The sequence below is a fragment of the Barbus barbus genome (genome assembly GCF_936440315.1).
Source record: "Barbus barbus genome assembly, chromosome: 4".
NCBI lineage: Eukaryota > Metazoa > Chordata > Actinopteri > Cypriniformes > Cyprinidae > Barbus > Barbus barbus.
In genome coordinates, this window is record NC_136732.1 from 21,354,241 (window position 1) to 21,368,618 (window position 14,378).

The following is a 14,378-nucleotide window of genomic DNA, read 5'->3' on the forward strand; positions in this document are numbered from 1 at the left end:
CGGCTGAAGACAAATGTGCCTGACACAGACGCCAATTAACACTGGACAGCAGCTGCGTTCGCCCTATGCAAAGTATGTTTATAACTGGATTACGAGAGGGAGGGATGATGCCTGTAATTACTCATTGTGCCCATTGTGAGCACAGCCAATGGTCGGCCCGAGAGGTGGACCCTGGGTTAATTGTTTCGTCGCTCCCACCTTTATGAGAAGTGCTCTCTGATAATGGCCCCCACAAGTCCCCTCGTTCTGTTACCTTTTCACCCCTCCTGCAGCATAGCTGATGCAGTGTGTGGTATTTTGTGCAGATAGTGAACGAGCATGTCGACACTGCTGGATCTGAAGAGCAGTGTGCTGAGGCAGGTGCAGAGGAGCCAGTCCCTGAGGACCAGTAGGGAGCCATCGGCCAGCACCAGCGATGGAGGGAGTCCCCCGCCACTCGCCCGCCACTCTGGCACCATCGTACACAGGTGAGTCTGTACCATGAGAGCTCACTCTCTCAAAATTAAGGCTTCCATTACAACCTAAAAGTCTTTTTCTGCTTAACCCGCTTCTTTATTCACCAGTGCTATTCTGTTTGTACTTTAGAAAGCTTCTTGTTACCATATAGGAGAAGCAGAATACAGTCCAGGACTGAATACCACTGCTGTAAAGCACCAGTACATAGATTTATTTTTTCTAAAGAAGAGAATAGTTGTAATCTCTAAAGAACAATGAAATCAATTCAATTTGTATTTGTATGTATTGTGCTTCTCACAATGTATCGTTCCAAAGCTGCTTTACAAAGAATAGTGCCTTTCAAACCTCCTAGAGAGCAAGACAAAGATGACAGTGGAAAAAGTGAATATCTTTAAGGAAGTGGGGAAGAAAGTTCGGAAAGGCCATATCTGCGGAGGCCTACATTCTCACACTGACACATGCGTAAAACATTGGCAACACATTTCAAATTTCAAATACAGTTCAAATTTCCTGTTTTCTATTTTCATATATTTTAAAATGTAGTTTATTCCTGTGATGCAAAGCTGAATTTTCAGCACCATTGGGACATGTTTCCCTAGAAATCAGTCTAATATGCTGATTTGCTGCTCAAGAAACATTCTTCTTATAAAAACATCTTATTATTATCTATGGTTCTTGGTTTTATTCAGTTTTAAACAGTTGTGCTGTTTAATATTTTTGTTGAAACTGTGACTGTGATAAATCTCTTTAAATTTGATCTGTTTAATGCATTCCTTGCTGAATAAAACTATTCATTTATTAAAAAAATAATAATTTACTGACCACAAATTTTAAACCGTGCACTAATTTATAATTTATCATCTGCCACTAAATAGAAGTGGCAGCAAATCATGTTGGTGTGTCTTTGTGCAAACACTTGTTCTTAATTTCCTTTCTCATCAACTAATTGGTTGCTGAGAAAGAGGCTGCATTTTATTCATTTTAAAAATGTCTTTGTGACTTGTCCACAATCAGCCTGTGAAGTGTGGTTTTACTAGATGTGTAAACTAAAGGCTAGTTATAAAGGATGAGCACTTCGATATGTCCTATGTGCTAATATTATACTTCAGTTGAGAAAAGAAATTGCACCCACAAAGTGTAATTTCATGGTTGCTTTAACAACCATTATTTTACAGAGTAATACAGTAGAGGTTAATACACTTAACAAACGGAGGGTAATTGTTTCAATGTTCCTAATGCTTCGAGTTTTGTATTGATCTATTAACTTCCTCCAGATCTTAGCAGATGGTGGCATGACTGTCCATGAACAGGCCAGTGACTCATTTAGCTCTTGAACGCCTACTGTGTCTATAGTACATTCATGCTTTGAGAATGACTCAATCTCGACACCTTGCTCTATCACATTTCAATTTTATCGCTGTTAAGAATTCAGTATAAGAAGGCCTTTGTGCGGATCATGCAACAATTACCTTTCTGGCTCAGTGCAATATAACCAGACTTTTTCTTTTCCATTCAGGTCAGGTTTTTTAAAACAATTTCCAGGCAGCAAAGATAAAAGTGGTTTGGTCTCTGTGGTTAGCGAAGAACGATAATGCAAGTCAGTTTGATCTTCAAGAAAAGGCGAAGAAAGTCCTAATACCAGAGGCTATAAATATAACACGGCTTAAGTGTTTTCCAGCACATCGTCACCGGTGTTACAAGAACAGAACATGTTTTTTGTTTTTTTTACCCTATCTGGCACATTTGCCACTTTTTATACTTGTAAAGATATCACTTTGACTTATTGTCCTAGGTCACATGACCGTCAGTGCTATATGATCAACTTCACGTCCACAAACGTATGTGGAGAACAGGTTCACTCTGTAGGTAAACAAAGTCGATTGTTTTTCAGCTGTCCTCTCTGTCTTGTTTTGATTCCTTTTTGACTGATTTCAAAGCCAAACGTAATGATGGGCATATGAACCTTGAGGTTTCTATAGCAACCAAAACACGTCTGTTTATCACAGCTGCTCCTAAAATATGAGCTGGTTTATTTTTAATGACTGCACCTCTTCTGTCTAGGAGGGAAAAACACCTGTTATGTGCAGAGCTGAACTGAATGATTGTTTTGCGCTTGATTTGATGTACCCTTCGCTAATGTTTTTTAGACCGTACGCGAGGGTGATTGCTGTCATTGCCGGTCAGATGTAACTAGCAGCGCTCAATGCACGCAGTTCCTCCATTGTTTTCCTAATTTGCGGCTGGACTAGATAGGATTCAGTCAGCCTCCTATGAGACTCTGAAGTGTGTTAGCCGCCGTTGCCTCGGGCTATATGACTGCCATCATTAGGTCTGCAGAAAGCTGTCTGTCTCCTTCATTAACACCAAAGAAAACTAATACCTGTAACCCAGATACTCACTCATTAATATTATGCAAATGATACAAAGATGACCCTGATTACAGCCTGTGTAAGATCTACAGATCATTGGAAACGTTTGAAAACGATCATGTGGAGTAAGATCCCAATGCCAGTCACAGATTCTTGAGAGATTACTGTATTACTATTTTATTACTCATATATTAGGCCAACTATTTTTTTTTTAAATACATATTTTTTATAAGGTTTCATAGCTGTATTGGTACCTTTTGTCAACACTTGTCGATATTTATGAGAGCATTAATTATTTTTTCCAATAATTTGATACATTTATGCTTATATTTTGTACACTACTGTACAATAAGGTTCCATTATGCATCAACTGACATAAAAAAAGAGCAAAATATTTGTTACAATATTAATTAATATTTGCTAGATTTAGTTTATTGTTCATTGTTAGTTTGTGTCAGCTCATTAAATAATACTTGTACAACTTTAAGAAATGTATTAGTAAACGTTGAATTTAACACGAACTGAGATTAATTAACATTTGTAATGGTCAGTCCATATTAAAGGATTAGTTCACTTCCAGAATGAAAATTTCCTAATAATTTACTCACCCCTGTGTCATCCAAGATGTTAATTTCTTGTTATGTTCAGGATTGTTTTACTAGATAAGACCCATATTCCTCAGCTGGGATCGCGTAAAGCCCTTTGAAGCTGCATTGAAACAGTTTGGACCTTCAACTTGTTGACCACCATTGAAGTCCACTATATGGAGAAAAATCCTGGAATGTTTTTCTCAAAAATCTTAATTTATTTGCGACTGAAAAAAGAAAGATATGAACATTTTGGATGGCATGGGGTTATCGGGAAATTTTAATTCTAGAAGTGAACTACTCCTTTAACTACTGTTAACAAGTGGAACCTTATTGTAAAGTGCTACTATTATATTTTGCATAACAGCCATAATATGTCATCTCCATCATATAAATTGTATAGAAAAAAATCCTAATTGTTTAAAATTTTGTAGGTAATTTATAATAATGGGCAATTACTGTACGACCTATAGCAGCAAACCTGCAAACCAAAATGGCTGTAAAATGCAACACAAATGGGGATGAATAGATCGATGGAGCTGAAAATCACTATGAAAGCATATTGTAGTCTCATTCTTAATTGTAATCATTTGTGTGTCTGATGGTGTTGACCCATGTTGAGTGATATGACAATAAAAAATAATGAGAGAATACAGAAGCAGGACTAAACAGACCTCTGAACATCTGGATTAATCCCAGATAATTCCTCTGTGCAGGTACATGCACTTGTTTTTCGGTCCTGTAGCCACTGATGTCCCATATCTCCAGAATCAGAGAAGGGTTTCCCTTATTTTTCAGTTATTGATTAGATCAGACAGTTTGTAATAGCTTTTTTTGTCCTGGTAGTATCTAATCATGCACACTAATTTGAGTTGATCATTACAGCGAATAGGAGAACATTTTATTTTGTATCGTCAAGACGACCACAGACCGCAGCTCAAACTAAAACGCACAGAGAGCAATTTGTCATCATTTTTAAAGGAGAAAGAGGTTGTGGGTTTCTCCACCACAAGCTTTTTTTCTGAATCACATCATTACAGATACATTACATGACAAAATGGGAATGTTTTTGTTCCTTTGTACAAAATGTTTATGTACTTCTGGTCTATAAGTGAGTATACAGCTCTACAGCAAAGGAAAAATGCAAATTATAAGGATGCTAGCTTGATAATTCAGTCTTGAGTTTTGGAAAAATATTAAGCTTCTCTTGTTACATTTATCTTTCTTTAAAATATAAAAGTAAAAAAAAGTAATTATTTGAGCCTGTGACTTTAAATGAATATAAAAATGTAAAGTATTTCATCTAGTTACCGCATATTGTCCAAAGCTAATACTGCACACTCAGTGTGAAAGCTAATCAAATAAATTGAATGACAGCACAGAATGTGAGAAACTACAAGTTTAACAATAAACAATAAAGTTATATTACAGATTCAATTCTTAATCATCCATAAGACAGAGGGAGCTGTTACAGTTCAGTGGCATGTTTACTTGATATAATCACCTTGTTGTGAGAGAAACAGTACCGCTAACAGAGCCTGGATATGTAACTTTGATATAGCTGTGACAGTCATCTAAATGACCTGGTTAAGACAAAGATCTTGTATTATGATGCAGCCACAGTACACAGCGCGAAATATGAGGAATATGGTTGATTGGCGGCTGCATTAGAAATTAGCGTAATCACATGTAGTACGACCTGAAGGGCCCGAATGGAATCAGAGATAATGAGCTCCATCCAGAATTTTATTTCCTGTTGTGTGGGTGAGCATTACTTTTTATTTTCTGCACGAAGTCACCCGAAATGATTAGTCTCTAAATGTCGCCTTAACCAAAGGATGATTATTGCATACTTAACATTTAATTTTGCTGCATTCATCTGATTCATGAGTGCCAAGTCATATTTTTTGTTCTATGTCTCTAAAGTCGGGAAGCTCCTGCATTCATACACTTGTAGCTGTGTGTGTTTGTGATATGTCAGTAAATAATTTACTTTTTCATATTTTGCTCTCCAATACAACCTTTGAAGTCTGAATAATGAAAATAAACAATATTGCTAAAATAATAAAAAGCCTCATGGAAAAGTCTGTTTCCTAGCAACATGAATGTGGACAGCCAAATAAGCTTTGTGCCTATTTGTGTGTGTGTGTGTGTGTGTGTGTGTGTGTGTCACTTGCATTCGTATAAATCACAGAAGTTGTAATAATCCATGCCTCCCATGCAATCACTTTTGAAGTAATAACAGCACAGGAAGGTTTAAAAGCTTTGATTGGAGATGTAAAGCCAAGCACAGACTCAAAATCTTCAACACTTTTAAACAGCAAGCTTATTGGTTTTCAGCATCACTCAGAGTAAAAAAATATTACAGCTCAGAGGTCACCATTTATTATCTTTGTCAGTTAGGTCTCAGATGTTTTTCTTAAAAGCAGGGTAGGTGATTTGGTTCAAAAAAATTTGTTTATGCTGGTTGAAAGTCTCTTCACATCCTGATAGCAATCACTAAGTTTAACCCCTTAACTGTCACCCCCCCCCCCCCCCCCCCCCCCCCATTTTGAAAACTTTTTGAAAGTGCACTATTTAAGGTTAAATTGTAATAATTCATGAATGCTTTTGAATACAGACCTAAGATTGGTCTCCTTTTAAAGAAGACAATCAGCAGATTATTGCTGTAAGTAAAATAATTTCAAAAAACAAAAGTAAAAAAAAGTTATAAAAGTTTAAATTTACTGTAAATAACATGTACAATACTATTATTATTATATATTATATAAAATAAATATTTTACAAAATATATTTTAATCCAAATTTGGCATAAGATTAAAGCCATATGTCTAAATATGTTGTGTTCCAAATTTGAAGTTGATATAAAAAAAATTGAGGTTACTATGCAGTTTTGTTTAGGCGTTATACCACGAACAGCCACCGGGTGCCATTCAAACCCCATTGAAGTTTTTTATGCACTTTTCTTTAACAAATGGATCAATTTCTCTCTCAATCTTACTCCTATCACAAAAGACCACCAAATATGGAATCCTGAGACTCAGCCCTTTCCGATGATATGTATTTTGTCAAGATTATACAAAGTTTTGATTCTATAAGACCATAATACATTTAGAATATGACACCTCCTACTAAGGGGGAGGAGCCCGCTAAAAGATTTTAAAGTACCATTTCTATGGTGACGCAATATCCGATTTCAAAACAGTTTTCACAGGATGAATTTTGAAATTTTAAGCTTTCAAATGATATATAATATATGATGATTACTAAAACATGTGATAGGAAAAAAAGGAAACGAATAGAATTTTTGTGTCAAAGGTCAGAGCTCCTATTATGGTGTATATGTTTTGAGGTGCGCTCTTGTCATAAATTAATCTATTACTGCTGCTACCTAATTTTTTATAACAAACAGTGGTGAAATATATATTTAGGAGTCTTGGACCTTTCCAATGATATATAGTTTGTCATGATTAGATTAGGATTTAATGGTAATATATTGAAGTAAAGTTAGGTGTCCCATATACAGGACGGTGACAGTTAAGGGATAGTTCACCCAAAAATGAAGATTCTGTCATTAGTTACTCACCCTCAATTCGTTCCAAACCCATAAGACCTCTTTATTCATCTTCGGAACAACAATTAAGATATTTTTGATAGAAATCCGACAGCATTCTGACCCTGCTAGGATAGCAACGCAACTACCACGTTCAAGGCTCAGGAAGGTAAGGGCATTGACAAAGTAGTCCATGTGACATCAGTGGTTCAGCCTTAATTTCTGTGAAGCTACAAGAAAACAAAAATATCTTAATTTGTGTTCCGAAGATGAACAAATGTCTTACGGGTTTGGAACAACATGAGGGTGAGTAATTAATGACAAACAACCCTTGAATTTATTAATATGCATTTATATGATCTGTGGAAGGCATAGTACTATAAAATGTTCGTTCAATCATATCCCTCGGTCCAAGGGCTATGATAGACTGTCCTACTTGCCTATCAACATGTATTTGCCAATCAGCGTACACTTACGTCACGGATAGTTCCTAGAACTGTTTTAGACCCTACTCTGAATTAGGAGCTAATTTAGTTCCTCCAAACGGAGTTCTGGGAACTAAAACAGTTCCTAGTTCCCGCGGTGCGAACACGCCAAAAAGTGGGTAGTTCCACAATTAGTTTGGCTACTATGAAAAGGTTCCTGCGGTGCGAAAGGGCCTATAATTGTAATAATATGCACTTACTGTAATATTTTCTCACCGGTGAATGAGACATGAGGTAATCTGACAGCGTTGCAATTAATCCTCTACCAACGCTGTCTCTCATCATGTCACTGGTTAGCCTCTGTCTGCCTGTGCGTGTTTTGGAGGAGGTGTGGCTTTGATGAGTGATTTGGAGGGAGGGTGGGATCTTATGCTTTCAAAGCTAGCTTGCTATTGCTAGCCTCTCCGAAATCACCTACCCTACCTTTAATTCCTCAGGAGAAATAAAAACAGAAAGAAATGAGGCAGTTGTTGACATACAGTAAGAGTATACAGCTACAAAATGAATTCCGATACCAGAGCTCAGATCACTTGGTTTCGAAGGAATTTGACATTCTGAAGTGTTTGTTAAGAGTTCAGAATATCTGACTTTTGATAGCATACTTTGGTATCTTGGCACAGTTTTGACACTCTGGAGATTATTTCTGAAGCTCTAGAGGAGATGACTAAGGTCTTTTCCCAGGAGACAAAATCTAAGAAACAGGAAACTTAAATGTGCTCTTAGCAAAGTTTTTTGAATACCACATATACAATGTCCTCACTACTTGACAGATATCAGTGAAATATATCACTACCTGTCTCTATCGAACAGTACTAGGCTCTGTGAACAGCTGAAAATAGCGAGAGAAGCAGCCTCTGAAACTAGCCAATCATAAACAGTATCTGCCTGTCAATCATTTTGCATGGTTGCCAAGAATGTCTATAATACCTCGAGCAAGTCTGTGATTTGATATCTGCCATCTGTGCTCATGGGACCATAACTTATTTGAACCAATCAGAGTCGAAAATCTCACGTGATTAATCACTCCAAGCTGCTCATGACAACATTGATTAGCTCATGGCATCATAAGAACAGGGAAAACATAAGGCTGCATGCATAACTGCATACTCTCTGAGTAGATACTTGCTTTGAAAAAGTCCTTACTTAGAGACCTTTAAAAAAGTATGTTCTATAATATAGTGTCTATATAGTATGGATAAATGGAATCTGGATGTAGGCTACTACATCTGTCATGTTGTCATTGTCATGTGACCTACTATGACAATGAAAAACAAGGCCAGAATACAAGCCTCAAAAGCCTCAGGATACTAGGGGTGCATTCGGGGCCTAATGGTTAGAGAGTCGGACTTGTAACCCAAAGATTGCGGTTTCGAGTCCCTGTATTGGCAGGGATTGGGGAGAGTGAATGATCAGTGCTCTCTTCCACCTTCAGTACTACAATATTCAATACCACCTTCAATGCCTCCTCTTTTTTAAATACCCCCAAAACCTAATCAGTCTCATTAATCAAGCCGTTTTGACAGGCGGAGCGTGTGTAAGGCTTGGGAAGGCTTAGCCTTTCCCTGGCCATGGGGACTTGTGGCAAAAATGCCCCTGTACATACAAATTAATTTGTTCAATTAAATTGCTCATGTTGCACAGTATTTCATTTTAGACGTTTTTAAAGTGTTGCACATTTTAACGAATCACACACAATTCTGTTGAGCTTAGGATTGCAATAGGCTTTCAGATGAGTCATCGCTGAAACTCATCAGTTTTGAGTGCGTGCACGTTCCCTGACTGAATTCCGGACTCTTGCAAATTTTCTCATCTTAAACGACAAAGCGCAGATATACATACAGTGTAAGTAAGAGATTAATTTCACAGTGTATACAGCTTCAGTGATATTAACGATATTAGTGATATTTTTTGCTTAAACTCGCGATAGATCAAAATCAGTGATAATTTCACTTTCTATAAAGCCTACCTATAATTTATTCGCTGTTTGAATAACCATGGAAAGGAAACGTTATTGTCAGCCTTGTGTCTTGTGTTTCCCGCCCCCATGTTTCAATATGTGGTCATTTTCCTGTCATTGTTATGTTTGGTTATGATTTTGTTCAGCTGTGTGTGTGTTTAATTAGCCTGTGTATTTAGTTCCTGCCTGTTCAGTTAGTTTTCGTCTGGTCTACTCGTTACTCCCGGTGTTCCTGTGTGCCTGCCCTGCCTTGTCCTACCCTGTTTGGATTTATTAAAAACTGTTTGATTTGAGTTTACTCCTCGTCTCGTGTTCCTCGTTCCTCTCCACTGTGTGCACCATGACAGTCATATAATGATCAATTTCTAATGTTTTTAATAAATTGTAATCACGTTAAATACAAATTCAGTCCCATTAAACATAGTTTATTAGTCTACATGACACCCATGTCGGGTTCTTGCCTAAAAAGCCTTACCGTGGAGTTGGTTCACCTTGAACAGTATGACATCATACTGCTCAGGCCCCGCCTACTACCGCTGACAGATTGCCCCATGTTAGCATATTTATGTCTTCAGCTAGTTGTATGCTGTCTGCCATTTTCTCCGTGCTCGAGCTGCTCTACAACAATGCCTCTTAAGCAATGCAGGTGTTTTGTATACGTTTGTGGACATAAATGTGAATATAAGAGTGAATAAATGTGAATCTTAATTTTCTCCCAAAATCAGAGCCACGGAGGACACAGTGAATTAGTTTTGTTTTCGATGGTAACGCACCACCAAATACACACACAAAAAAAAAAACCAGAGGGGTGTGGTGAGCAGTAGCTCATTATCATTAAAGAGACATGCTCTGAAACATTTACATTTACGCATTTAGCAGACGCTTTTATCCAAAGCGACTTACATTGCATTCAAGTTACAGTTTTTACATTTTATCAGCTCTTGCTTTTCCCTGCGAATCGAACCCATGACCTTGGCGTTGTTAGCGCCATGCTCTACTATTTGAGCTACAGGAAAGCTGAAACAGGTCACTTTTAACATAGTTGTTTTTGAAAAGGTAAAAAGGGTGTTGTTTTACACAACCATTGATAAATTTTAACCAAAGTATGCTGCAGACATTTCATGAAGACCCTAAAGAATCATACCAACTTGTGGAAAATGGGCATCTGATGTCCCCTTTAAATGTCCATCAGTGGAGAAAAAGATGATTTGCAGAACCTTATGGTTAAGGACTCACCATGCCAGGATTTCTGTATTGCCTAAAATATCCAGGTTTTGGTAGTTTTTTCGTTGTATGACATTATTTCACGAGAGCTATAAAGAGCAGGGCAGACAGCTCCTTATGCTTTCAAATCGCTCTTGCGGTACTTTGGTGTCATATAATAATCGGTGTGCAGCTTCAAGTCCAGAGCTGGTAGATTACTTACAAATTGTAATCCGTTACTGATTCCAAATTACATGACAAAAATTGTAGTCAGTAACGTAATCAATTACATTACACATTTTAGGTAATATAATCAGATTACTTTTAGATTACTTTTGAACTAACTAGTTTATCATATTAATTTAAACAGGATAATCTTGTATCATAATGATGTCAAAATACAAAGAGTGAGAAAATATATTCCTTTCACTGTAACAACATGAAGTGCATTAAACTTTATTTTACATTACATCAAGGTTTCCCAAACTGGGGTTCGTAAAGGAACTGCAGGGGGGTTGTGAGTGTAATGAAAGGCAGACATGTAAATAAATTATTTATAATTTTATAATTTATAATTTTATAATTAAATAATTTTAAAATAACAATCAAAATAATTAACTTACTAAAAAATAATAAATATTTGATGTTTACTTGCACAACGTAGGACCATTAACCAATGTCAGAGAACCATGAACAAATTAGAGAGAATCAATAAATGATGAATAATTTATTGCTATTGTGTGAATAATATGTAATCATGTAATCAATAAAGTCTGATTACAAGTATTTTAAAATGTAACTTACTCTAATTACAAATTCTTTATTTTTGGAATCCGATTACGTAATCCAGATTACATGTAATCAGTTACTACCCAGCTCTGTTCAAATCGAACGAACGAACAAACACGTGTGCGTATTTGCACCGCTATGATCGTTCCCACCTTCTCACGTGCCATGATTGGTCGATTATGTACAATAACAGCATGTTATTGGTCAAACTACTTTGGATGTTTTAGGCAATATAAAAATCCTGGCCAGGATGTGTCCCATATAAATGGCACATATGGCACCCTACTTATGGTGTAATTACAACATCTACCAGCAGGGGCTCAAGCCACAGTCAAACACTTCTAACAGTGCACAGTCACACTCTATGGAGTCTGTTTTAGAACACTAAATTCAATATGTTACATATAATAATAAATACAAAATGTAAAAATATACAGTCAACTGCACTTACTTTACTGCACAACTTTAAAAATTACACAGTGTAATTTCGCTCTTCTATTGGCCACACATGTGATACAAATTTGCAAGAGTTCTCCAAGCTTGAATTTTTGAATGCAGTGAAAATTGAGCTTGTGTTTCCTTTCTTTTACATTTGCACGAGTATGAATGGAAGTCAGCAGAGCGAAAACTGTAGCGTTACCCCTCCTTTACAAGGCAATGATAACCAGCCCAACCTTGAGCCTTGGAGTTTGTGGACATGTTTTTGGAGGTTGGGATTTTGGACGGTGGGTGTGTTCTTGAAATTAGCAAAATAGTACAATTTAGCAAACCACTAAAATCGTTCGCAGCACCTTCGCTCTTCTTTTTATCTCATTGGCATCTATGAGAATCAACTGAGACATTAAAGCTATCTCATTTGTGATTTTTTTTCTATCTCACAGGTAAGGACAAAATGGTCTAGACAGTCCTAGAATTATCAGACAATGATATAATGTGTGGCCTCATTGAGAGTATATTAATATTGATGTATGCAGACTCAAAGTGTCATCCCTAATTCATCTCCTGAGGGAATCCCAGGAGCGCTCTGTTGGATATCTAGGCGTGCAGGTATCTAATGCTCACCTGCTGTGATGGTGTTGATAAAGAAATGGTCTGGAGTGCTGTGGGCTGGATAAATAATGAGAGACGGGGGCTGGATCTCACCGAGGGGGTCTGACAGCTGTATGGTCATACTAATGCGTTCCCTGCTCATTCCTCCACACTCTACTGAAGTCAGGCAGGGCAGAGCAGGAGAGATGGGCGATATTCCCTAGGTGCTGCACTCTGCCAACCAATCCCGTATTGAACGGGCTATCATCACCATGACGACCGGTTCTGGAAAATTAGCAAGTGGCAGGGGTCCAGGAGTTCACCCCGGTTTGCGGGAGATGCACGCTTCTCACCTCCTCCTCGGATCGCCTGGCGATAAGATAAATTAATTTGGACAGTGTGTAAGAGTCTTGATTGGAAGCGGCAAGACTTTATTGTATACTTGTTGCATTGATGATGTTTAAGCAGTGACTAATGAGGACGGAAAACGTCCATCATCTCCTTATCTCCATGGAGGCTGTTTCTCGGGGACGTGCTCCAAGCTGTTGATTTTCAGGCTTGTCAGAGGGACAGGGAGGCCTGTCACCTCAATCCCCAGTGAGCGCAGGCGTTCTGCAGATAAACTCGAAGGAACAAGGTCCACAACAAGTCCTGATATCTGCTGTCAGTGTTTCCCACCATGTTTGTTTGTTTCGCTTGGCTGAGCCACATCTGCTTTCTGATCCCATTCTTTCAGATGTGTAAAGTAACGGATTACCTGCCTTGCTGAAAAGACCAGCATGAATTTCCATTATGCATCAGTCTGGGGTGCATTTCCCAAAAGCATCAGTAGCCAACTATGGTTGCAAGATTAGTCATTTTCAACATAGTTCAACGATTTGGTGTTTCCTGAATCCATAGTTCTAAAGAACATTTGCCAATAGCATCCCAAACTTGTGTGGTTTAAACTACAGCTCTCGGCCTGTGGTTACAAGCATAGTGTCTTGTTATTGTGACATGTGGACATGCACTTGAGCAAAATAAGCTTAACATGCAGTGTAATCTGTATCTGTAATTCCATACATTACATTCAGTCATTAATGACAGTTCTAACCAACATGGTTTTGAATGACGTGCAATAAAGTTCATATGTTTTCTGGGAATAGCCGTGACTATGTTGTTTGTTTCTCCAATGCATCATACAAAGTTGAGCAACAGGTTTCAATGTCATTGTTTGGGAAACACAGCCCAGGTTAGTGCTAGTTTGGTACTAGCCAACTAGTGAAACATCAAAGTAATGTTTATCAGCTAAATGTATCTGGAGAAGCTGGTTGAGTCATTTGATAATTACCAACCAGCAAAGGTATAGCAGTCTTACCTGTGCAATTATCTCACGTATTCCGATCTCATGAAAAAACATAACTATTTTACAAGATTCCAATTTCTTATGACATTATCGTGTGAAAGATTTATTTTTAAATCTTAACTTATAGTTCCACCTCTTACCAATCATTGTAGCATGTGCAAATTGTATGAAAACATTCAAATAAGATTCCACAAATTTATACGAATTCAAATTTGTGTTGATCTGTTGCAATCACAAAATGATCTGTTTCTGTTTTCAAATAGAACAGACTGTAGGCGGGCCTTACATGGGAAGTGCATCAAAACTGATGAATTTTTTTTATTTTAGATATAACTTTTTTCCATGTATAGTTTACATACTGCAAATATGCCCTATATAGTTAATAAAATGATTTATTCCTTTTTATTATAAACTTATAAAGCTAAAAATGAAACACAGAAGCATTTTAGGTTTAAAGCATTTAGGCTAAATATACTTATTTTCCACTTTTAAAATGTCTATCGTAGTATTGCAATTTGGATTTCTGAGACACACAATAAATTGAGACACAATGTGACGTTTTGTAATGTAAGTGTAATGTTTTAATAAAAACTCACTGTTGTGTT

General features: G+C 37.2%; 1 protein-coding gene across 1 annotated transcript in view; it reads left to right on the top strand.

Annotated features, from left to right (window-relative positions):
• Positions 1–318: 318 nt before the first annotated feature.
• LOC306869032 (BAI1-associated protein 3-like) overlaps positions 319–14,378 on the top strand; it is a gene marked incomplete at both ends in the record, with an annotated part of 45,582 nt that continues 31,522 nt past the window's right edge. The window contains one exon of the mRNA XM_079415584.1: positions 319–467. Within this exon, the coding sequence (XP_079271710.1) occupies positions 319–467 (149 nt within the window). The remainder of the gene's footprint in view (positions 468–14,378) is intronic.